We start from the raw sequence: 25,190 nt of genomic DNA on the forward strand, positions 1-25,190 counted from the left end.
TCCTTTTTGCTCCTTTATTAGGCATTGCCCAGGTGTGGTACAGCAGCTCCAGGACCCCGGGCAGGCCCTGGGCTTGGAGAGACCTTGGCAAGAGATCACCAGAAGGGCACAAAGGTTCTCACACCCAGGAAAAGATTCCCTTGGATCCAGGAAGCCGTGGTGGTGGAGCCCTCACGGGAGGGTCCCAACCCCATCCCTCTGAAGCCCCCAGACTCCAAAGAAAAGGGGAAAGTCTTTTTTTTTTTTTTTTTTTTTTTTTTCCCCAGCTTTTTGGAGAGCTGTAGAAGCATTTGACACCCTACAAGCACAAAAAACCTTCCCCATTCCCCCCTCCCACTGTGGATGCATGAGCAGAGCAGCTGCCCTGCCACCTCCCCCCTCACACAATAAAAGCCAAACCCCCCCTGAGCAGCAGTGAGGTTTGGGATCAGCTCTGCAGGCACGGGGGGAGCCTTGATCTGACCTTCCCCAGCCCTGGCAGCCCAGCTCTAAGCTGCTTACATGGGCTGATGGCATCACAGCCCTGCTGCTGGGCTCCATCCTGCCCCCCTCCACCCTTTCTCCATGTCCTTAAACCAACGCTTGCTCCCTCCTACCCTTTTGTTTCTTTTTTTTTTTTTCTGGTTTTTTTTGGGGGGGGTACAAGGAACCTTCCTGGGGAGCTACAGAGCACCAGAGTCAAGTTCAATGTCCAAGAAGGACAAGGCTGTCCAAGTGCAGGGGTTCCAGCCCGGAGCTCAGTCTGCTGCCTGCATCCATCCCACCCTCCCACCCAAACCAAGTGTCCAAGTCCACACATCCAGGGAGGGCTGGGAGCTACGGGTGGCTACAGCAGGAGTTGGGAAGAAGGTTGGTGGTCAGCAGCTGCTACAAGGACGAGCCGAAGGGGTTCAACGTGGAGGAAGGAGAGGGAGAAAAAACCCAAGAACAAACTCAAAAGGAGGTCAGAGAGGGGACGCTGGGACTCAGGGGTGGATGTCTACCTTCTAGGCAACGGCCAGCACAGGAGAGGGAAGGGAGAGTTGGTGTTCAGTTTGTTGGGGGTGGTGTGGTTTGGTTTGGTTTTTTTTTTTTTTTTGGTGTCACTCACGATAGAAAACATATTCGGTGTAAGAGGTCCAGATCCTGTCATCTGTCTGCTCGTGGGCGAAGGCACAGGTGCCCGTGGAGTTGCAAGCCACCATGTGGAAGCCAGCATCGGCCAGTTTGTCAAAGGCTTGCTCCAGGAAGGTGAATTTGAGGTAGTACCTGGAGGTGTACCTCTCCGGGGGCCTGTCTGGGTCCCTGCTCTCGTTCAAGGTGTCACCAAACACCTCCTTGGCCAGCGAGGTCTTCCCGCAGACCATGATCCGAGCCACCCGCCGGAACTTGGCGTCCGTCTGGCTGTCCCTGCCCAGGGTGTAGGAGCCCCGGTAGCCGATGGTGATGAACCCTGCCCTGCGGGCATCCCCGCCGGTGGCGGCCGTGGCGGCGGCACCTCCGGGGCCGGCGGCGGGGAGGGAGGCAGAGGCGAGGTTGCGGGCGGGCTCGGCGCTGGGCGAGAGCTCCTCGGGGTCGCTTTGGCAGGGATCGTCCCCCAGGGAGTTCTGTTTGCTGAGCTTGGGGCTCAGCAGCTTCACCAGCTCGGGCAGCATGAAGTACTCGGCCTCTCGCTGCAGGCGGCTCCGCTCCGGGAAGTGGTCGGGCAGCACCAGCTGCTGGTCCCTCATGTAATCCAGGATGTAACGGAACAGGAACCCGTCCCGGTCCACAAAGAAACGGCCCTTGCTGTCCCGGGCCAGGGCACGGGCGTTCTTCTGGGTGAACATCTCCCAGAGGAGGGATCCAGGCACGCTGACCAGGGTGGGGTGACGGGTGATGTAGACTTGCCCGCCCACGTTGAGCTCGATGATCTCCGGGAAGGAGAAGTCCTCGCTGGGTTTGGCACAGCCCGCGGGGTCTGCCAGGGCCATCCTGACCTCCTGCTGCCACCCGCCTGCAACACACACCAGAAATCTGCCAACCCCGGGCTGCCAGCAAGCACAGCTCCTCAGCACACCCGCTGACACCACCCTGGGGCAGCAGGAGGGCATCAGCCACCCATCTGGAAGGGACCTTCAAGATCAGCTCATTCCAACCCCCCTGCCATGGGCAGGGACACCTCCCCCAGCCCAGGATGCTCCAAGCCCCGTCCAACCTTCAGCACTGCCAGGGATGGGGCAGCCACAGCTTCTGGGGACAACCTGGGCACCCAGGGGCTCAGCACCCTCACACCAAAGAATTTCTCCCCAAGATCTCCTCCCCATCTGCCCTCTGGAAAGCCTTCCCTCTCCTCCCATCCCTGCATTGTCCAAGCTTTCCGGAGCCCTTGCAGGGACAGAAGGTGCTCGAAGGTCTCCCTGGAGCTTTCTCTTCCCCGGGCTGCAGGATCAGGCCCCTGCCTGGAGCCCAGCAGTCACCCCCCAGCCCTGATCCCTGCTCTTGGGGTGAGCAGCATCCCCACCACGAGAAGGGGAGAGCATTGCTCCTGCTCTGAGCCTCACCACCACCCCCAGCCCTCCCAACACCCACCTCCTGGGCTGGGGGCTCAGCACCTTTGCCCAGGGGGCTGCCGTGATGCTGGCTTGGTGTTCACAGGAGGAAAGGCAGGACTGTCACCCCTGGGGATGTGCTGCTGACCCAGAGACTCTGCAGGACAGCAGCATCTCCTGGGCCTCATGGGCTCCCACCAAGGAGCACCCACAACTCTGCCAGAAAAGCAGGGCCAGATACCCCCGTAAAGGAGAGGGTGACAGTGCTGCCTGGCACTCCAGCTCCATCCTTGCTGCTGGGAAGTCTCCAGGAGATCCTCAAGACGGAGCTGAGAGCAGGGGAGTGGTGGGAGAAGCTCTCCAAGGAAGGGTCTGGGACCAAAACGCCAGCACAGCCTTGGGCTCCTGCCACCACAACCGGGGCTTACATAAACCTGGCTCAGCAAAGCCTCCAACCCCTGCTTGGTGCTGGGACTTGGGAGCTCACGAGAGAAAATAAACACCACAAAACAAAAGGGGTTCCTGTGCTGTCCCACCGGGCTGCTCCGAAGCTCTGGGACTGCTTTGAAGTTGGCAGAAGCTGCCTGCAACACCCCCCCCCTCCTCCGGAGACGAACCCCACAGCCAAAACAAACCCAGCGTTAAAAGATAAAACTCGGTGGGGACTTTTTGGTTTGGTTTTGGTTTGGTTTTTTGGGTGGGTTGGGTGGGAACCCAGCCCGCATTTCATCACCCGTGGGGAGAAGGGGCTTTGCCCGCGGAGCTTCTTGCCAAGGAAGAGGATCAGCCTGATCCATCTGGCTTTTAGCTTCCCAAATCCTCTCCCTTAAAAGAAAAAATAATAAAAAAAAACAAAAACCAACCTGCAGTGCCAAGGGGGGGCTGGGGAGCAGCTCCGGCTCTTCGAGTCCCGCGTCCCCAGGCCCCCCCCGCGTTGGCACCGCATCCCTCAAGAGACCCCCCCGAGCCCCCCACCATCCCTCTCCATCCCCGCCCGCTCCCGTTACCTTCGTCCCTGCTCCGTTCTGCTCCTCTCACTCCTCCCCAGCCCAGCTCTGGGGTTTTTATAGCCAGGAGGGCGGGGAAAACCAACCCTGGGTCCTCCCCCGCCTCCATCCCACCCCCCCAGCTCCGCCCCGCATCCTGCATCCACCCAGGCGCGGGCGGGGGGAGACCCGCAGATCCCTCCCCGGTAAAGCTGGGAGAGCAGGGGGCATCCCAACACCACCACGATTCCATCCAACCCACCCTGACCCCCCCAAACCCCCCCGGAGGTCCTTGGGGGGCTGCAAGCCCCGGGCTGGGGATGGGGAAGGGAGTGGGAGCTCTGGAGCTGCTGCCCAAAGTGTCCCTTGTGGGATAAATTTATTGCTGGGGGGAGGCAGGAGTGAGAGGAGGGAATCCAGCTCTTCTTCTTCTTCTTTTTATTGGCTTTAAAAAGCCACTTTTCCGTAAAGCTGGGGAAATTCCGTGACTCCAAACATCTTGGTGTTTTTACTTCCATGGGGCTGGAAAAGCCCCTTAGGATCACTGAGCTCCACCATTCCCGTATCCCTAACCCGTGGCCCTCAGCACCCCCGTTTCTGAAAGTTCTGAGCGTGGGGAAGGCTGGAGCTGCAGCAGTCAATCTGCTGCCTTGATTTATTTGTTACATTTATATCAACCTTTATTTGCTGGGTGAAGTTCCTCCTTTGTCCACTCCACTGTTTTCCCCAGCTCTGCCAGCCACCTCCCAGTCCTCCCTCATCAATCCAAGCTGAAATTGCCCCCAAAATTCAGCCACAGAGCCCCCAGTCCCAGCCCCAGCACAGCCATCAAATTAATCTCATTTCCTGGGGAAGACAGCCTAAAAATAACCTGAGTTTGAGGACGTGTTGGAGAGGCTACAAAAGCCAGGCTGCCCCCAGGAATGAAGTGGAGGCTGCCCACAGAAAATGCTCTGCCCAGTGTCCTTGGCAAGGAGTCTCCCCGTGCCAGGCTGGAGGGATGGGGGGCCTTGTTTTGGGGTCAGTGGGGTCATTCCTGTCCCCCTCGGGTGCTTTGTCCTCCCCTTTGCTCACTGGGTGCAAATCTTTTGATGAGCTGAGAGGGAAAGTGTCCAGGGCACTGCTGCCATGGCTGGAGGCAGCTTGAGGTGTGATCCCCAGAGAAAAGGGGAAGATGTTTGGCACTGTGGAAGTGATGAGGGGAGCTGGAAAAGTGGGAAGAAGTTGCCAGGAGGTTTTGATAAAGCAGCCAAAGTTCTTAAAAAAAACCCAACAACAACAAAAAAAAAAAAAAAAAAAAACCAAACAAAAAACCCCACAACAAAACAAAACAACAAACAAACAAAAAACCCCAAACCATTCAGGTCCCTCTCTGACTCCTGAAGCCTTTTCTCAGCCACAGGGGTGGCAGATGATTCCCCCTCTCACTCCAGAAGGGAGGAATGGGCTTCCTGTGTCTTTGTTCATGGCCACTCTGTTATTACTCAGAATGTGGTCTGGTGATTGCAAGGCAGGGACTGCTGTGGCTTCTTGGCTGCTATTTCCAGCTCTTTGTGTTTTCAGTTTGGGCACAGGTCACTTCATCTCCTGGTGCCTTCCCCTCCTCATCCACAGAGGCTCCTGCCCACCCCTGGGTCATCACCAGCATCATCCAAAGCCCCACAGTGTACTCCAAAACTCTTTAAGTGGTCTTTAAATACATATTTTTAAAGGCCAAAGGGACTACAAACTGGAGATCAGACACATTTTTTTTTTTTCCATTGCCTGATTATTTTTTTTTTCTCGGTTAAAAAAAGAAAACACAAAAACCCCACTGCTGATGATCTTGTGATAGATCACGCTGCAAGGATGCTGTCACAGAGAGCTGGGGCTGCTACAGCTGCTCTGTCAGGTTCTTATCTAGAGATAAGGAGCAGAAATGTGTGGGGAGAGGGGGGAATTTAACAGAGGCAAAAACTCCCGGGTTTGGTGTGTGCCAGGGGTTTGGATTCCACTGGGCCATGGTCATGATTCGTGGATGCAGGAATATCATCTCATCCTCAGACAATGTGGAGCAGTCCTAAAAAGGCAGCAGAAACCCCAGCTGCAAGGCTCTGGTGGGGCACTGCCTGGTTTTTCATCCCTTCAGGGTCTTGTGGCCACCAGGCAGGGGGAAAATTTACCCCTCAGAGCATCTCTGCTCTTTCCCACCTCTCTCCTCCCTCCTCCCTCCCTCCTCCTCTTCTTTCAGTTTTCCTCTTGCTCTTCCCTCTCTACACACCAATTCAAACCCCCCCTTGAGGTCTTGGGGTGTGGGTGGGAAAAGTGGGGGGTCAGATGCCCCCAAATCAGCATCACCCCCCTCAACCAGCCCCACTGAGACTCCTTTCCTTCACCTCCCTCCTCTCCTTCTCTTCGGGCCACAGGCACCCCTGAAGCTAAATAAAAGTGATGGTCCTCCTGTCACACCTCCTGTCACACCCTGCTGGGGACTGGGACAGGGAAACCTGCAGCCAGTGCCAGCTTCTATTAAAAAGTGGTTAAGCTGCTTCTGCTGGGTGAGGAGCTCAGGTGGCTTTGCAGGGTAAGAGCCCACGTGCTCCTGACCCCATGGTCTGAGGTGGGGACTTCAGGTTCAATCATTGCTTACACATCCTGAGCAACCTGAGGGGTCCCTGACCACGCAGGGGGGGTTGGAGCTTGTTCATCTTTCAGGTCCCTTCCAACCCAGCCCATTCTGTGATGCTCAGTGGTGTCTGCCCTCTATCCAGGTGCTGGCCTTTGCCTGGTAGGTTTGGGCAAGGGAAGGGAGAAGAGACCTCAGCTGGCTTGTCCCTGGGGTAGCTGGGGTGTCCCTGCAGCCAAGCACAGGTAGAAACCCTCAGCAGGAGGAGGGCCAGGCTGCCAGCTCCTCCCAGACCACGGGAGCTGCTGAGGAGCAAAGGTGTCATCACCACAGGAGGGTTTTCTAAGGTCCTCTGGGGCTGTGATGGACCCAGCATCATCCCCAGGGCCTGCAGGGAGGATGGAGAAGCCCTGCTGGGGATCCTCCTGTCCTGGTGGTAAGGAGAACTCACCTTCCCACTGGGGAGCAGCTGGAGTCAGGAACTGGGTGGCCACCCTGAGGCTGCTCGTCCCTGAAGTGGAGACATCTGGTGCAGACTTCTCTTCCCAGCCTCTTCCCAGCTGGGAAATTAAAACCCTGGCTGGATCCAGGTGGGGAATGGTGGGGGGAAAACCCAGCAGCGCAGCCCAGCCCAGCTGCAGAGGCTCCAGCATCACTTGAAGGGAGTGAGCTGTGATCTGCACAATCAATTAGGAAAAAAAAGAAATATTACTAACTGGCTAAATGTGCTGAATGAGCAGATATTTGTGAGTATTCATTGCATCATCACTGTCTCACTGTGCTGGAGCTATGAAACCAGAGGACAAATGTGTTAAACCCCTTCCCAGCTTGCAGCTCATGTTGGACCAAACCTTTGTCTCACGCCTGCATGCATCCTGCAGAGCTCCAGCCACTGTGAAACCCACACACACCTTAAAAAAAGAGACCATGAATCTCTTCAGAGACCCTTCCAGAGGGATGCTCTGAGCACCAGAGCCAGGGGGGACCGGGACCCCCCAGCCCCTTTGCACCAGGCGGGGTCCCCAGCAGGAAAAGGAAGAGCTTGAACAAAAGTGCTTGGGTTTGAGTCTGACTTTGAAGGGGTTCCTGTTCCTGAGGTCACTTGTTGTCCAATTGTAGGACAAAGTGGGGATCTATTTAAAAAAAAAAAAAATTAAATATATTTTCTTCTTCGTCTTTTTTTTTTTTTTTTTTTTTTTTTTTTTTCCTTTAATTATCCTCCCAGCACCCGGCAGCCAAAGCCTGAAGAAAACCCCCAGCTCTCCCAGCCCTTCTCCTGCTGTGCTCCAACCCCTGGGCAATGCTTCCTCCTATAGGCTGCTGGGTTGATTTTCAGCACTGAAGTCACAGAGCTGCTGCTGCTGCTGCTGCTGCTTTCTGTGGTGCCCAAAAGGTCAAGGAAAAGGCTCAGCTTCACTCCCTTTGTGCTCCAAAGGGTGACTCCAGATGCTCTGTATTCCACAGACCCTTTCTGCAGGCCTGGGCACAGGAGATGGGAAAGAATGTGGAGCTTTCCCCAAGCCCCTGCTTTAATTCCCACCCAAATATTACCTAAGGCCACTTAGGAGCTGGTTCACAGGGAGATTTAACCAGAACTGCAAAAAAACCCAAACACCCAAAGTGAAAGCCCAGAAGCCTCTGTTCCACAGCATCTCCCACCTGCCTGTCCTTGGGGCTCCAGAGAGAGCCTGGTGACAGCTCCTGCCACCACCAGGGCAGGTGACCCAGGCCATGATGCTTTCAAAGCACAGGGCAGGGACCCCTTTTGCCCCTGCAACCCAAAAAGCAGGCTCCACTTCATCAGCTTCTCTGAGCTGCTGGGAGCTGGAGGTGGAAATCCCCCTGTGAGAGGGGATTGTGCAGGGGTTTGGGTTTGCTGCTGGGCTCAGCTCCTGCCCTTGCTCCATCCCCCTTCCCTGAGCTCCTGCCTCCTCTCAGAGCCATCCTCACCTCCCTTCCTGACACTGCCTCTGCTTGGGGTGGCCATGGCCATCAGGATCCCTGTCCTTACACCCCAAGGCAATCAGGATCCCTGTCCTTACACCCCATGGCCATCAGGATCCCTGTCCTCATACCCCAAGGCAATCAGGATCCCTGTCCTCACACCCCATGGCCATCAGGATCCCTGTCCTCACACCCCATGGCCATCAGGATCCCTGTCCTTTCACCCCATGGCCATCAGGATCCCTGTCCTTACACCCCATGGCCATCAGGATCCCTGTCCTCATACCCCAAGGCAATCAGGATCCCTGTCCTCACACCCCATGGCCATCAGGATCCCTGTCCTCACACCCCATGGCCATCAGGATCCCTGTCCTTTCACCCCATGGCCATCAGGATCCCTGTCCTCACACCCCATGGCCATCAGGATCCCTATCCTTCCACCCCAAGGCAATCAGGATCCCTATCCTTACACCCCAAGGCAATCAGGATCCCTATCCTTACACCCCATGGCAATCAGGATCACTGTCCTTACACCTCATGAACATCAGGACCATTGTCCTTACACCCCATGGCCATTAGGATCCCTTTTCCCACACCCCATGGCCATCAGGATCCCTGTCCTTACACCCCAAGGCAATCAGGATCCCTGTCCTCACACCCCACATGGGGATCCCAAAACCATTTCCCACCAAAAGGATTCTCTGATTCCACAGAGTGTTGCAGGCTGTAAGGAATCCCCCATGAACTTTTCACCATCCTGGTCCTCATCTGGGGGCTGCTGAGCTCAGCAGGAAGGTGTAAAGTTACAGGGTTTGTCCATCCAAGAGCTCCAGGTGGGTTTACTGGGGGACTTTGCACTGACCCCAGTTTAGGCTATTGGGGTAACCAAATATCCCAGAGCTTTCTGCTGGGTGGTTTCACCCAGAAGAGCCTGGGAAAAGTCATTTCTTGGTCTTTGTTTCACCATTTTCACTCCAGAAAATAGAGGGGGCTTGCTGAGATCCCAAACACACCTTACAGCCAGAACTGGGGTGGGGAGAGGGGGTGGGGAAAGGACCTTGCTTGTTGTCCTCTTGCTGTGCTTTGATTTATCTGGGTGTTCAGGAAGGCAGAGAGCTGAAGACACCCATCCCCCCTGGTGTCCCAGGGAGCTGAGGAGCGTGCCAGCAGAGTCAGAGGCTCCATGAAAAATGCAAGAGGAGCAGGGGGGTGGAAAGGGCTGGGGAGATGGAGCTGGGTGAGTTATCTGGGGCACGGCAGAAAAACCATCAGCCCAGCAAAAACGTGAGTGGAGGTGAGGAGAGCAGGGAAACCCAAGGGGTTATGTTTTATTCATCATGGCAGGGGTTGTGTTCCAGCAGCCTCGTGCTGCTAAGGAGATGGATGGAGGCACTGAAGAAGTTCACATTAGGAAGAAATTCTGCCCTGGGAGGATGGTGGGACCCTGGGAAGCAAGGAACACGAGGTTTCCACTCTGCTCAGCAGCAGGATTAAGCCTCATGCTCAGTGAGGTCACAGCCCCTGCCCTGAGCATCCTGCCCTGAGCATCCTGCCCTGAGCATCCTGCCAGCTCCTGAGCCTCCTGGAGGTTCCTGGAACCCTTTGTTCAAAGAGGAAGAGTTGGGAGCCAGCACCTGACAAGGGTTTAAACCCCACTTGTTTTCCACTCCCTGTTTCAATGTTCTTTAAGGAACAGAAGCAGAACTGGAGGATGATTTTTGCCCTGGGTGCCAGCCCCTCCCCTCCACCTGCAGCCTTTGCATCAGGGGTTTCCTGCCCCAACCTCAAACCAGCATCACTCAGGTCTTTCAGGCTTCCTGTTTTGTTTTGTTTTGTTTTTTTTTAATTATTATTTCCTCTTGCAGCTTTCATTTTACCAGCAAACCTTTTCCTGCTCGAAGGCTCCTCACCCCCACGATGCCCCAGGTAAAAAAGCCTGGGGTGGGTGGTGGACACCTCCCCCAACATCTCAAGAAGGTTTCACCGAGGTCTTTCACCTTTCCAGCTTCTCCCCACAAACTGGAGGGGGTTTCCCGAGCAGCTTTTCAATTCTGCTCCCAGGAAGGGTCACGCTGCTGCATTCCCTCAGCAGGGAGCTGGGCTCAGGCATTAGAGGTCAGCAACACCCCACTCCAGCAGCATCCCAGCCTCTCCTCTCCCTGCTCTGGGTGGAGTTCTGGCAGCCCAAAGCCACTTGATTAGGATCCAAAGGTGCAAATCCTTTGGAAAATGTTGCATCTCCTCCAGCCTGTGCTCTTCTGGTTCATAGAATCATAGAATCATAGAATCCTAGGGGTTGGAAGGGACCTGGAAAGATCATCTAGTCCAACCCCCCCTGCCAGAGCAGGGCCCCCTAGAGTACATCCCCTAGGAACGTGTCCAGGTGGGTTTTGAATGTCTCCAGTGAAGGAGACTCCACAACCCCCCTGGGCAGCCTGTTCCAGGGCTCCGTCACCCTTACAGTAAAAAAATTTTTTCTGATATTCAACTTGAACCTCCTGTGCTCCAATTTACACCCATTACCCCTTGTCCTATCACTGGTCACCACTGAGAAAAGCCTAACTCCATCTCCCTGACACTCACCCCTTACATATTTGAAAACATTGATGAGGTCACCCCTCAGTCTCCTTTTCTCCAAACTAAAGAGACCCAGCTCCCTCAGCCTTTCCTCATAAGGGAGATGTTCCACTCCCTTAATCATCTCAGTAGCTCTGCGCTGGACTCTTTCAAGCACTTCCCTGTCCTTCTTGAACTGAGGGGCCCAGAACTGGACACAATACTCCAGGTGTGGCCTCACCAATGCAGAATAGAGGGGGAGGAGAACCTCTCTTGACCTACTAACCACCCCCTTTCTAATGCACCCCAGGATGCCATTGGCCTTCTTGGCCACAAGGGCACATTGCTGGCTCATGGGCATCTTCTTGTCTACCAGGACCCCCAGGTCTCTTTCACCTACACTGCTCTCCAGCAGCTCAGCCCCCAACCTATACTGGGACATCGTGTTGTTCTTCCCCAAATGATTGCTCCACCACTCCTGAGAAGTTGTTAGCATAGACTTTTCCCTTTTTTTTGGGGGGGGACAAGGGAGTAACTTTCCTGCCAGTGAGCTTCTAGTCAGCTTGGTCACCTAATACAGGATGAATTTCTGATGGCATTGGCCAGATTGTGTGACCTAAAAGTTGTGCTCCAGTCCCTCTGTACTCAATGGAGTGCAGGAGGAATATCTCCAAGGGGTAATTTCCATCAATAACTCCAAAGGAGGAGGAGGATACCCTACCAGTAGCATAAAAAAAAATCCACGAGTTACCCCTAGAATTATCCATGTCAGCTTCCAGGAGATGGAGCTTTTGGACCCTACAGGGCCAGCAGGCTGGTTCATGGCTGTTAATGAGATAAACTGATCAACCTGCCCAGCACATCTGGATCTCCCCAAAAAATGACTTGTGCAGAGCACATTGGTTTAAAACTCACTGAAATTATTGGGCATCCCTCCACGGACTCTGGGGAACACTTCCCAGGTGGAAATAGTCCAGGAAAAGGCAGCAGAAGCCCCATAACAACCACCATGCAGAATCAGTGCCTGGGTCCATCTGTACCTGAGCTCTTATGGCTAACAAGGATATTGAGTTGGGGTTTTGTCTGTTTGGGGTGGGTTTTTTGTTGTTTTTTTTTCCCCTTCTCTCTCATCCTCAGTGGACACCTCTAGGCCAGTGAAGATCAAAGGAGATCAAGGAGAGCAGAACAAGGTCACCTAGAGGTGGCCTTTAGCAGAGCTGAAGGTGGGGGCTGGGAAGACTCAGCCAGGCAGGATGGGTCCTCCTCTGATGGGTGACCCCTGCCTGGACACAGCTTCCCTCAAAATCCACGGGCAAAGCCTCCCCTCCTGCTTGTCCCTTGGGCACAGGACCTCCTGGAGCTCTTGGCAGCTCTGCTCTTAGGGCTCCAGCACTTGCAGACCCAGTTGTGGGGCCCATCTCTTGGTCCAGGTTGACCAAGCTGCTCAGCAGACATTTCCTGGGGGTATTTCAAGATTAAAGGCAGGCACTTACTGAAAGGTGGATGGGAGAGAGCTGGAGTCAGCAGGAGTCTGAGCTTTTACTGTGACATGAAGGGGTTTTGGGGAAGAAAGCAGAGACAAGATATTCTCTTTCTGCTGCTGGGGCTGGCAGAGCATCGTTAAAGTTGTTATAATTAGTTTTTTTTTTATGAATGTGAATGTTCCAGGGGCTTTGGCAAGGTGCCTGGGTTTTCAGAAGCAAAGAAATAGATGAGGCAAATTAACAGCTCTCCAGTCCCCCAGCCAGGGCAAAGAAAGTACATGTGCACAGCAGGGCTGCAGGAACTCCTGGCTGCAGGGTCTCAGGACTCCTTGATCCTCTGGGCAGAGCTGAGCTGATCCCTCATGGCCTCACCTTGTCCTCTAGGGAAGGGAACAGAGGCTCTGCTCCTGCCTGGGCTTGCTTCTGCCTGGCTCACCAGGACTTCTGGGGCTTGGAAGGAGTCAGGATTAGCAGGTACCTGCAGGATTTGCAGTCCTTTCCCCATCACTTGCCACCCCAATGAGACAAACTGGGCCCAGGCTGTTGTCCTGAAGCACTGGGGCATTCTGGAACCTCTCTCCTAATGGGAGGCCAATAGAGAACTTGGCTGAAGCCTTCTCCTGACTCCCAGCCTGGATTCCTGGACGCCATCCCCACTTTTCCTGGTGCTGTGGGGTTAAACAGCTCCTTTTTTAACTCCCAGTCACCTCCCTCCTGGCAGGGTGAGCAGGCTGACCTGGACATCTCCCTCCCTGCTCTCCATCAGGCCTGGAGCTCTCATCCTTGCTGAATTTGTCTTTCCTGGCCATGGGCAGCCAGGATTGTCCAGGTCATTCCTCAGATGGGATCAGCTGCCCGGCTCCTGCAGGCAGGAGATGTTGAAACCTCCCAGGGTCCCCCCACGGAGACCCCAGCACCAGGGAAGCTTCCCAGTACAGCACCAGGCAAGCTTCCCAGTACAGCCCAGTCCCCTCCCTGCTGCAGGTCCACGGAGAATCACAGCAAGAAGTCTCCTCTGCTGCTTGAGCAGATGGCGTGGAGCAGAGCCAAACCGCAGCTCCTGGGTTGATATTCAGAGCACACAGCACGGGCTGGGTCCTCAGGTCTGTTCTGGTTCCCGGTACCAGCAAGCGACTGACACGGCAGGTCCGGCAGTGCTAAAAAGCTCCATCTGCCCTGCCCCAAGCCTCATGAATATTTATGAAGCGATTCCCAGCTGCCTCCAAGGCTTTGGTAGCTCCTGGGAAATTCCTGCCCCGGGCTCCATCGCTGCTCTGAGCCATCCCCCCGAGCTCGGGATCCCTGCGAGGGGCTGAGAAACCGAACCCCCCCCAGCACCGATCCCCAGAACCTTCCAGAGCCACCTGGGCGATTGATATTGGTAATTCTAGGGGTGGCTCTTGAGGTCTCCAGAAGGGGAGGTCAGGCTGAGGGATGGGGCAGGAGGTTTCCCCGGTTTTTCTCCGTCGAGCAACCCCCCCGGTTCCCTCCACCACTTCGGGGACAAACCGGAGCCTCTTGTGGATGGAGATGACACCCTTCAGGCACAGGTGGATATAGAGGTAGTGACACAGATGAGAACGACCTGGAGAAATATTTTAGTTTTTTTTTTTTTTTTTCTTGGCCACGTCCCTGTTATCCCAGGTCACCTTCCCCTGCCTGGCAATGGGGCCCCTGGGTGATCCCAGAGTGATGCAGAGTTGGGACTGGGCTCGTGGGACCCTCTTTCTGGTTTGTTGTGGGGTTTTTTTCTTTTCTTTTTATGCTGGGTGTTCCCAGCTCTTGAGGGACGAGGCTGGAGGTTTCAGGGGTGGGGGGGTGGGGATGAGGATCTGCAGCAGGAAGGGGGTGGGTGCTGGGCTTACCCCAAAGGCTTCACTGCAGTTGGTTGCAGCTCTCTCGTCCTTTTCTCATTTCACTCGTTTTTCTGGATGCTGGAGATGCCAGTGTTATGAATAAGTAAAAAAAAATAAAACACCATTATAGGAGATGAGGGACAGGAGCTCCTTCAAGGGCTGTTAAACAGAGAGCTGTGGATATGACCTCTGGCTCAGCGAGCTGCTGGGGCTGGCAGGGAATCCTGGAGCCAACATAACCCTGGACTTGCCCTTTGAATGCTTTTTCTCCCAAGCGTCTGCCACTGGCCTCTGACAAAATTTATCAACATTCATCCCCCAAACCTGCAGCCAAAGGGAAGGGATTTCCATAAAGAAATCAGCCTGATGGATCAGTACCCTGGGACTGGTTGGTTGCTTGGTCTGACCCACTTTGGGCATCCTGGTGCCCACTTCTGGGGGCAGGATTGCTGGGCATCCTTTTATTTTCAGTGGCCTGGGCTGGTCTCCACTCACATTGGGGCCACCAAAGACCTCCAAGCTTGGAGCTGCAGTGTTGTGGGGCACCTCCCTCCCTCCTATACCCAGGACATCAGGACCAGCAGCACAGGGGGGGGAAAGAACATCCTAAGCCATACAAGAAACCACAAACCTCCAACCCCCTTTAGCTCCGGTCTTTGCCATGTTCCAAACTTGTTTGGATATGGCCTGGTACACCTGGAGGCTTGGGAATCCATCTGGCAACCCAAACTCCTGAGGCCTCAAGTCCTACGAGTGCTTTGTGACCACTTCCTGGCTGTAAAGCATCCTCTGAGGGCAACCAATAAACCTCTATTAAGTTATCTGAGATGAAAGGTGCCGAACGCATTATTTTAATGCCCTCTAATGGCTGGATGGGACTCACTGCTCAGCCAGACTAATTAATGAGATGTTTCCATTCCAAAGGTTTAATCTGGGCTATTAAGTGCTGCTGACAGCAGGTGAGGCAGACCAGCACATGCATATATTTACATGGTTTTTCCCCCCCACACCCTGGTGATAACACCTTGTCCTCTCTCAGGTGACACCCCCTCTTCTGGGCATGGCCAAACCCCCCCCCCAGCAGCAGGAGAGAGCTGATCTGCTCCCTGGGAGGGGGGGACAGCACGGCCAGGGCACCTGGAGAGCCTCCAGCTCTGATTTAAACATTGATATTCCAGTGCACTTGTGGGGTCCCAGCCCCTGCAGGAGAAGAGGCAGCTCCCAGCAGCTCTGTGCCACCCCCAGCAGGACACTCAGTGCCTTTCCCTCTGCTGTCACCAGTGATGCTTTCCTCCAGCCAGACCCCTCCTGGGCCTGTTAAGCCCTAATGAGACAATCTGAAGGGGCTGACAGGAGGCTGGTGCCTGGGATTTAGGAACATTGAATAAAATGTCCCTGGCACTCAGTCCAGGAGCAGGACTGGCTGCTCCAGCTCATCTTGCTCCCCAGGTGGAGCATGGAGGGGAGAAAGTCCTCACACAGGGTCTGGAGATACAACCTGGTGTGGGGGGAGGTCAGGATGGGCTCAGTCCTCAGCAAGGATTGCAGATTGTCCACCAGGAAGAGATCAAACTGGTTAATCCATGGTGAGACCTTGGTTCCACCAACCCTGAGCTTCCACCATTTGGCCCTTCTGTAAGTTCTGACCAGCTTGGCCAGATGATGTTTGGGGTTTTAGGGAAGGGACATCTGAAGTTCTCATCCCTTCTGCTGATAGGGATGCTGCTAAGTACCTGGGGTGGTTCTTTTTGTGTCACTGAGGCTTTGTTTCTGTTTTTCAGTTCTGTTCTTTGCCTTCTGAAGGTCTTGCACCCCAAAACCAGGAGGTCCAGTCAGTTTCCATCAAGTGACTTGTGTTTTAAGCAGGAAGGTAAAGAAAAAGCTGTGAAACAGGCACTGCTCAGAGAGAGGTGAGGACCACCAGGAACTTCTGTTTCTGTCTTGTCTTTCCAGATCTATGTCCAGAACCTGAGCAAACTACAAGGGGGAGATCAAAGCCTTCTTTGAAGAAGCCAAAACCTTGTAAGGCAGAAGAAAAGGAAGGGAGTGAGTGGCAGAGATGATTTTTGGGCTGGGATTTATTTGCAAGTAGGGAACACAGCAACCAACCTCTGTCCCAGGCATCCTCCCCCTGCCCTCCAGAGGCTCAGGAATGGGAGGGAGGTGAGATGGGTCCCCATGGGGCTGCCTGGCCGAGGGTCCACATTTCATGGCAGCAGAGCACAGACTCCTCCAGCCCTGTTTTCCCTGTTTTCCCAGCTCCTGGAGGAAAGGAGAGTCCTCCCAGCAGGATTTGGGAGGGCAGAATGGTTTCACAGTGAGCTGACTGATAGGCTGTCATGTCCCAAGGTGATCATTCCAGCAGCAACCCACTGCATCTGACTCCAAATATTCCAGTCAGAGGTTTCTAAAGATAAAAAGAGAAACTGATCTGTCTCCTCTGGAAGTTTCTGATTGGGCAGAAAGCACATTTTTCCTTCAGCAAAACAAAGTGCTGTAATGGAAAGTTCAATGCCAGCTTGGCCAAGCCTGAATGTCAAGAAACCTCTGCCCGGAGTGTTTAGTCCATCAGAGTGCAAGCCCAGCTTCTTCCAGCTCTGCACCTACTTCATCACTTGTGTCTGGAGCCTGGAGCTCAGGGAAGGCCAATTCCAAGGCTGCAGGATCCCAGGGAAGGGCTCTGTCCTTGCTGTGCTGGTCCCAGCTGTGGTGACACCAGTGGCCCCTGTCCAGCTGCCTCAGCATCTGCCCAGACTCCATCCTCTGGGGTGAAACCCATCGTGTCCTTGGGGGGGGCAAAGGGTGGGTGGCACCTGGGCCATGGGCACCTGGAAGGAGATGTCCTGAAAGGGAAGAAGAGGGGAAGAAAAGAGGGGAAGAAAAGGGGAAGAAAAGAGGGGAAGAGAAGAGGGGAAGAAAAGAGGGGAAGAGGAGAAGAAAAGGGGAAGAAAAGAGGGGAAGAGAAGAGGGGAAGAAAAGGGGAAGAAAAGAGGGGAAGAGAAGAGGGGAAGAAGAGGGGAAGAAAAGGGGAAGAGAAGAGGGGAAGAAAAGAGGGGAAGAGGGGAAGAAGAGGGGAAGAAAAGAGGGGAAGAGGAGAGGGGAAGAGGAGAGGGGAAGAAAAGAGGGGAAGGAAAGAGGGGAAGAAAATAGGGGAAGAAGAGGGGAAGAAAAGAGGGGAAGAAAAGAGAGGAAGAAAAGAGAGGAAGAAAAGAGGGGAAGAAGAGGGGAAGAAGAGGGAAAAGGGAAAAGGGGAAAGGGGAAAGGGAAAAGGATGCTTTGATGCTTCCCTGGGGCTTGTGGGGGGCTTGAGCTCTTGGCTGGAGGAGGTGGTGCAGAGGCAGCCAGCAGTCTCCTGGGGCCCTTCAGAGGCTCCTGCTGAAACCAAATTTTTTTTTTTTTTCCCCTGCCAAACCTGCTGTTTTGCAGGGAAGCTTTGGCTTTGATGAAGTTCTGCAGGAACCTCAGCCAAGGTTTTTTCCTGATGCTTCACCTGCTGGGTGGGGGCAGCTGCTGCAGGGCTGGAAGCCCAGGCTGCAGGCAAGGACACTGATCACATCCCCCATCCCTGCCTCTGCCTTTCTACTCATTACCCTGGCAGGGAATTTTTAGAGTTGATTCCCTGCCCTTCTGAAGGATTATTCACATCAAGCCCTTCCAAATAAACCACCTGGTGATGTATTGCCTCCTTCCAGTGCTCAGGGAGAGTTTAGAAGGAAAACCTCAGGCTGTTTATAATGAATCCTAAGTTAATAATTACTTAAGTCTCATTTTCCCTTTCCCCTTTTCAACGCAGAAATTCACACTTAGAAAATTCTTTCCTGTTTGCAATGGGGCAAATTTTTTTTTTCTCCAATAATTTTTTTTTTTTTTGGCCACTTCCCAACGAGGGAAATCATCACCACCTCTGCATGAGAGAGAGGGAAAGCTTTGGAAGCAGCTCATTCATTTTCCCCATGGCTTTAGCAAGGCCAAGGCTGTGAGCTGGGCTCTCATCCCTCATCCCTGCTCAGCACCTTGGGCAGCTGACAAATCCTTTCCCAAGGCAAAAGCCCTGCTCAGGGGGGCTTAAATCAGGATATTTTGGATTTTAGGAGCAATGGGGAGCTGGCCTGGCTCACACAGCACCTCTGGGGTTAGGGGAATGATACCAATTTTTAGAATTTATCAGAAAGTGGTAGGAATGCTCCCCCATGCATTTCTTTCTGTGAATATTAATGACATTAGATATGTCATTATATATTAATATATTATTAATGACACATTTCAAATATGCTCGTCAGCTTTCCACACAACACAGTGGAAACACTATGGTAAAATTTGAAAAGTGTGTGAATTAAAAAAAAATAAATAAAAAGTATACAGGCCAGCTTGTGAAAATAGCCAACCCTCTCCCCCATCCTGCCTGGGTGCTGTTTTATGGCAATTTGGCATCAAAACTGAGCACCAAACATTTTTCCTGAAATTCTTGCAGGTATTTCTGCTGGTTTGTGCTCTTATCAGCCAGGGATTTTCGTTCCCCAGCCCTCCAGAGTCAGCACTAAATAGTAGAGGGATAAGATCAGAGAGAGATATAGGAAAAAAGATTAATGAAAGAGAGAGGAAGAGGTGAGAAGGCAGATAAAAAAAATGAGAGCGAAGCCTGCATCAATAATCCAGCCAGAAAAGGCCAATTCCCCATCAGATCAGACATAAAAAGAGACATTTAAATCTCATAAAATGATCAGAAGAGCTGGAAAGGCCAAGGGGGGGGTGATGTCTGACCACCTGCCAAACCCCAGAGGTCAGAGCCTGGAGAAGGCAGCGGGGAGCGGGCAGGAGGCTCAGGGGAGCCTCCCAGGAGGAGCCAGCAGGCAAAGCACATCCCAGCAGGGGAAGGAGCTCCAGGGTTCAGGTGTCCCACAGGGCAGTGGCCACGCTGCAGCACGTCCCCTGCTCCTGCTGCTTGGGCTGGAGCAGAAGCAGAGAGGTTCTGTACTGCTCACCTGGCTTGGGGGGCATCCACCCCAACAATGTGGGCATCCATCCCAAAAATGTGGGCATCCATCCCAACACCATGAGCATCCCAACAACGTGGCCATCCATCCCAACATGGGTACCCCAACACCATGAGCATCCATCCCAACACCATGAGCATCCATCCCAACACCATGAGCATCCATCCCAACAACTTGGGCATCCCAACACAGGCATCCATCCCAATGTGAGCATCCCAACACCATGGGCATCCCTTCTGATATCCTCAGAAGGCACTAGGAGGGTTTTGCTGACATTCCCCTTGGTTTCTAAGCAGATGCTGGAGCAGGTCCTGGGGGAGCTGCTCTGCACCAGGGAGCAGCAGCTGATGCAGAAATTCTTCCAGCTACAGCAGGGCTCTGCCAAGCTGCAGCTTCTGGAGGGAAGTGCAAGGCTGGATCCTCTCCCTCTCAGCCCCAGCAGGGACAGGGGGTGGCTGCTTGTCTCTGACAGACAACTGAGCTCTGCTGGGTTCCTGTCCTCCAGCAGTGGTCACTGGTGGCAGTAGGAGGGAAGCTCAAGACCTCCTGGTGACAGAGGAGAAGGGATTTGAGCTTCGTGGATAGGTCCAGGAAAGCCACAGCACTAAACACAGCTCCAAGATGAGGCTGAGAAATGAAACCCAAACCCCAAGTTCTCAGGGCAGACAGAGGGGGCTTGGAGCAACCTGGGCTGGTGGGAGGGAGGGAGGGGTGGAACAAGACAACCTTGAAGCCTGTGAAGTCTCCTCCAGCCCAAACCATGCCATGGTTCTCCAGTGCCATTCATGTGCTGTCCCACCCCTGATGCTCTCACCCCTCCCCTGAGCACTTGCTGGGGGTTTCACCACCTGCAGCCCAGCCCCAGGAGCCCAAGGAGCCCCTCAGAGCCCCCTGTGCCTGCATCTGGCACCTTCTGGGCTCTTTTTCTTGGGCTGAGAGCCCCACCAGAGCTCCAGGTTCCCCAAGCAGCTGCTCTGTGAAGTGAGCTGAGAGCATCCAGTGCCACTAACTCAGAGAGACATCACCCCCCCACCCCCCTCCTCCTCCTGCAGGCCACGGCTGCTCCCCAGACCCCCCCCTGGCTCTGCTCCTTCTCTTCTCATTGACCTAAAACATCTCACAGCCCCAGCTCAGCTTCAATTATTTACAGGGCTTCTTCCTTTCAATTTGTTCCCAGCCTTTGGTGTCCAACATCCTGACTGGAAGAGCATCTTGGTGCCTCCTGCAGGGCTGAGTTAATGGTTTCAAATCCTGCCTTGGTCAGAGGGAAGGATCATTTCCTTACAACAAAGCAGAGCAGGGTAGGAGGGCATAACATGGATTTAATTCTGCTCAGGGATTTCCAGCTGTGAGCACGATCCAGTGACCTCCAGAGAGACCTAAATAATGTAGGAGCCCAGTTCTGGGTTTGAAAAGCACTCTCACATGCAGAAACATCTCACCCTCTGAAAAACCTTTGGATTTAGGGCATTCCTCCCCAGGAAAATGGCAGTGGGAATAGCCAAGGCTGGGATTATTCCCTTCCTTCAGCCCTCAGTAGCTCAGATGGGGAAAACCAATTCCAGGTCTGTGTCACATCCACCTGGGACAAGAGGTGCTGCAAAACCAGAGCAAAGCCAGGGGAGGGACACCAGGAGGAGCAGGACTTGGTCAGCCCATGGGGGAAAATGTCAGGGGTCCCCAGAGCTCCTTTCCTTCCACGGATGTGTAACCCAGGAGGATGATGAGTTACAAGGCAGGAAATGTGAACAGGAGGTTTTTACCCCCAGGTAAACTGGAGCAGAGCAGCTGCTGCAGTTCTAGAGGTCCAAACGGGCTTCTCAGGGATTATCCAGGTTTTGTAGAACACCCTATAGAAGTGTCACAACTGGCTGAGAGGTTTCTGGTGCTGAAAATTTGGCCTCTGCACCTCGTGATGATCCTGGTGGGATGAGCATCAGAACCTCCATCAGAACCTTCTCTCCAAAAAAACTGAAGATCCTGACCTCTTTGTTTCACACAAAAGAACAGCCAAGTCCACAGCAATGGCAGAGGCTGAAAGACCAGGACATAACCCCAGAAACTGAAGCCCAGAGCAGCAGAGCCAGGAGGAGGCATATTTGGGGCTGTGCTGGCAACCAGCACCCCCCAACAGAACTCAGGCACAGAGGGAACTTAAATCTGCTCCAGGGCCCAGAGATGTGGGTGGAACCCCAAGGTGAGGATGGTCAAACCAATTAATGCCCCCCAAGCCCCATCAGCTGCAGGAACAGCTTGGGGATTTTTAGTAAAGAAAAGATATTAGGATTTTCCCCAAGAGGCATCACATGGTTTGGGTGAGAAGGGACCTTTAAAGGTCACCTGGTCCAACAGGGACATCTCCAAGCAGAGCAGGTTGCTCAGAGCCCCATCCAGCCTGGCCTGGAATGTTTCCAGGGATGGGGCATCTCCCCCCTCTCTGGGCCACCCGGGTCAGTGTTTTGCCACCCTCAGTGTAAAAAAATTCCTCCTACTCTCTAGTCAAAACCTTCCCTTCTTTTGGTTTAAAGAAAATGAGGTTTGGGAGGCCCAGCTGCCACTTTCCCTGTCTGCCAGCCCCACTGGGCAGCTCTTGGACCTCTCCACCTGGGGTGCTCAGTAAAGCCATGGGGACCTGCAGGGCAAGGCAAGCAGGAGGATGGAGCTGCATGTCCTGAGATCCCCTCTCTGACCTCCTCACCATCACCAGCTAACAGCAGATGACAAAGCCATGAACCATCTCTGGGGGAAATTCTCTGGACCAGCTTTAACAGGGAGGGGAGAAAAATCCAGGAAGGATGTGCAAGAAGGATACAGGCACTCTCCCAAAGATGTCCTTTCCCTTGACTTGAGGGAAAGAAAATTATTTTCATCTCTTTCTGGCTTTAGTTTTCATGTTGCTGTACACAGCCCGGGCAGCTTGGGTGGAGAATGGGCAGACAGAACAATTTTAACTCCCAATGTCCTGTCCCTTGGACCACTTGCCTGCAGCCTGAACTACTCCCTTCTTTGTAGCCAACGGCCCAGCGAGCTTCAGGCCTTCCAAAATTCCATTTTGGGTTCTGTAAAGAACGAAAATCTCAAACTCTGCCTCAGGAAGCAGAGAACCCCCTTGGCCGTGTCATTTTTTTTGCAGGAAGAGGCATCCAAGAAGGTGCCCAGGGAGACAGCAGCGTGTTGCATGGGAGAAAATAACCTTGGAGGCAAAGAAGGGAACTGGGCACATTGCCCGTGGGCAGGGTGTGGTGGATCCTGGTCTGTCAGGGTTGTCCTTGCTTCTTTCAACTCTTTGTAGTTGGACTTTCGGGTCCTTTGGGTCAATGTACACCTCCCATGCTGCTTCTGGCTTTGGTTCCTGTTTGGTCCTGGCTTTTTTTGCTGCTCTGCTGGGCTGTGGGCAGCAGGCAGAGGAAAATCACCAGGGCATTGCCCAGCTCTCCATCCCCTCTGGTGGGTACTTCCCCTCCTGTTGTTTGCTGGGGGCCTCAGGTGGGAGGGGAGGGCTGGGCTGGTGGGGTCAGAGAGGTGATGGGACACGGGCACCCTGCTCTTGGGAGCACCCGAGAGGGACTTCTCAGGCGGAAAGGACTTGGCAGTGGGGAGGGGCAGCCAAGCCAGGGGTTGGAAGGGACCTCTGGAGGTCATGGAGCCCAAGCCCCCTGCCAGAGCAGGACATTTGGGCCATCCTTGGTGCACTCAGGATTTTGTGCAGTGGGAGCTCAGTGACATCTCGGTGACATCGGCCCCCAGTGAGGTCACCCAGCTGGCCCACCACATCCAGGGGCTCTGACAGGCACAGGTCCCACCAGAGCAAAACAGGGACCCGAGGTCCTCCAGGGAGCAGGATTTATTACTTCTGTGCTTGTGCCACCTACAGACGGAAAGACAACCTGCCTGCTCTGCCTTCACAGCTCCCAGCTCCCTTTCCCACACTCCTCATCCTCATCTTCTATGGTTTCCCATACTTGTTCCCTGCCCAGAGATGTCCTGGAAGGAGGAGGGCACGAAACCACCCCAATGTTTTATCCAGAGCCTGGACCACCTCGTGCTGACTGTGAAGAACATCGAGGACACTGTGGGGTTTTATTCCAAAGTCCTGGGCATGGAGGTGGTGACTTTCAAGGTAACTTGGGCAACAACTCATCCCAGGTCCAGGGGACCTGCAGCTGCAGCTCTGGGCCGGGCTGGTCCTTGCAGACCTCTCACAGGGTCTCTGGGCACATCCTTGGGGTGGGGATGGCAGGGCCAGCACGAGCTGGAGGCCACCAAGCTCTGACTGCAGAGGTGAGAGGCTGCTGAGGCTTCCAGGTCTCCCTGCACTTCCCTTCTGTCCTCTGGGGACAGGGCACCCGCAAAGCTTTACGTTTTGGCAAGCAGAAGTTTAACCTGCACGAGGCTGGGAAGGAGTTTGAACCCAAGGCTCGGCACCCGGTCCCTGGCTCTGCAGATTTCTGCCTCATCACTGAGGTGCCCCTGGAGCAGCTGCTGGATCACCTGCAGGTGAGGATGGGGTGGTGTCTCCACAGGGCAGTGTCAAGCCAAAGCCTCCCAAGTGACACTTTCAGGGTCTCAGGGAACGTCAAAAGTCTCCCCCAACACCTCCTGTTTTCAAGGCTGGGAGGGGAGCGTGCCCAATGCCCTGGAGTGCTCAGCCCTCCTCTTCTGTCTCCCCCCAGGCCTGTGGGGTGACCATTGAAGAAGGTCCCGTGGCCAGAACTGGTGCTGTGGGTCCCATCACCTCCATCTACTTCCGAGACCCTGATGAGAATCTGATCGAGGTGTCCAGGTACAGCGGAGCTGGAGCTGCAGCCAGCAGGGGGGATCCCTGACCACCACCCCTGGTCTGTGTCCCAGCAGCAGACAGGATGCAGATGCCTGCAGGGTCCTGATGGCCAGTTCAGGCTCAAGGTTTCACTTTTCAAAGCTAGGATAAGCCTCAAATCCCAGCCATAAAGTCAGGTGAGCCTTGAGAGCTTTCCCAAGAGCCACCAACTCTCAGCCCTGGCTGTGAACCTCACTTTCATAAAGCACTATCAGTGGAGACCTCGGGACCTCCTTGGAAGATCCATCCTGCTGCTGCTGCACTGCTCTTGTTGGGACATTTCCCCTCCTATCTGACAGCCCTTTTGCTGCAGCTGGAGCCCCTCAGTTCCATCCTGTCCACCATGACCATGCAAGAACCTCTCATTCCTCTGCTCTTCGTTGTCATTTTTACGCAAATGAAAATTTCTGTGTCTCTTCTTGGGGCTGTCCTCGGTTTTCTTCTTTCTTTTATTATTTAAAAAGCAGATCCTCCATTATTTAAAAAGCATAAAACAATGAAGAAGGACTCGGGGCATCTCAGGGAAAGCAGTTCCCCAGATGGCCACTCTGCAGTAGCAACATTATCAGCACAGAAATCATGCTGGAAGGCAGAGAGGACCATTCTGACCTCTACAGTCAAAATCCTCTCTAAAATTTAAATAATCCTTAAGCTGTACACACTTCTTTTTGTCTGCTCCTTTTTTTTTTCTGTTGGCATTTTGTGGGAAACCCAAAATTCTCCACTGAGCAAAGCTGTACAATAATCCCCTGCTTGTGCTGGGGGAGGCCACAGGGCTCAAGAGGGACGATTTGGGGACAATCAAGACAAGAGCTGCCATGGCAGAAAGCCACAAGCACCTCGCTCTAGTGTCACCTGGAGAAGGGACCCCCGGGGAGGGACCCCCAGGGAGGGACCCCCAGGGAGAGACCCCCGGGTAGGGACCCCCTGGAAGGGACCCTCATGGAGGGACCCCGAGGAAGGGACCCCCGGGGAGGGACCCTCAGGGAGGGACCCCCAGGAAGGGGCCCCCAGGAAGGGACCCCCGGAGAGGGACCCCCAGGAAGGGACCCCCAGGAAGGGCCCCCCAGGAAGGGACCCCCGGAGAGGGACCCCCAGGAAGGGACCCCCATGGAGGGACCCCCGGGGAGGGACCCCCCGGGGCCGCGCAGCCTCCGCGCCCTCCCGGCCGCTCTCCAAGGTGCTGAAGCTCCGCGGCGCTGCCCGTCCCGTCCCGGGACCCCACGCGTGGGTTCTGTCCACGGAGAGGGCTGATGCCACCGAAGAGGGATCTTAGGAGGAAAATCTTCCCCGTGAAGGCGGCGAGACCCTGACCCTGGTTAAGCTGTGGCTGCCCCATCCCTGGCAGTGTCTCAGCCCTGGTTGGATGGGGCTTGGAGCAGCCTGGGCTGTGAGAGGGGTCCCTGCCCACGCAGGGGGTGAAACAGACGATCTTT

At 54.4% G+C, this 25,190-nt stretch overlaps 2 protein-coding genes across 4 annotated transcripts; one reads left to right on the forward strand and one right to left on the reverse strand.

Moving 5' to 3' along the window:
* LOC139802530 (BTB/POZ domain-containing protein KCTD12-like) lies at positions 1-3,542 on the reverse strand. 2 transcript variants are annotated; one of them, XM_071757759.1, is made up of 2 exons: positions 3,518-3,542; positions 1-1,975 (listed from the first exon to the last, which is right to left on the reverse strand). In XM_071757759.1, exon 2 carries the CDS (start codon positions 1,950-1,952, stop codon positions 1,083-1,085), a length of 870 nt encoding a protein of 289 aa, XP_071613860.1. In that variant the 5' UTR covers positions 1,953-1,975; positions 3,518-3,542; the 3' UTR covers positions 1-1,082. The 2 variants fall into 2 exon arrangements, with proteins under 2 accessions (XP_071613860.1, XP_071613859.1); XM_071757758.1 differs by lacking the exon at positions 3,518-3,542 and adding an exon at positions 3,374-3,506.
* Positions 3,543-22,306: 18,764 nt separating this feature from the next.
* On the forward strand, positions 22,307-24,173 carry GLOD5 (glyoxalase domain containing 5). 2 transcript variants are annotated; one of them, XM_071757917.1, is made up of 4 exons: positions 22,307-22,379; positions 22,905-23,055; positions 23,277-23,432; positions 23,609-24,173. In XM_071757917.1, the coding sequence occupies exons 2-4, from the start codon at positions 22,915-22,917 to the stop codon at positions 23,759-23,761; spliced, it is 450 nt and encodes a 149-aa protein (XP_071614018.1). In that variant the 5' UTR covers positions 22,307-22,379; positions 22,905-22,914; the 3' UTR covers positions 23,762-24,173. The 2 variants fall into 2 exon arrangements, with proteins under 2 accessions (XP_071614018.1, XP_071614019.1); XM_071757918.1 differs by having other exon boundaries at positions 23,310-23,432.
* Positions 24,174-25,190: the final 1,017 nt, after the last annotated feature.

This window comes from Heliangelus exortis, chromosome 14, assembly GCF_036169615.1.
Source record: "Heliangelus exortis chromosome 14, bHelExo1.hap1, whole genome shotgun sequence".
Classification (NCBI taxonomy): Eukaryota; Metazoa; Chordata; class Aves; order Apodiformes; family Trochilidae; genus Heliangelus; species Heliangelus exortis.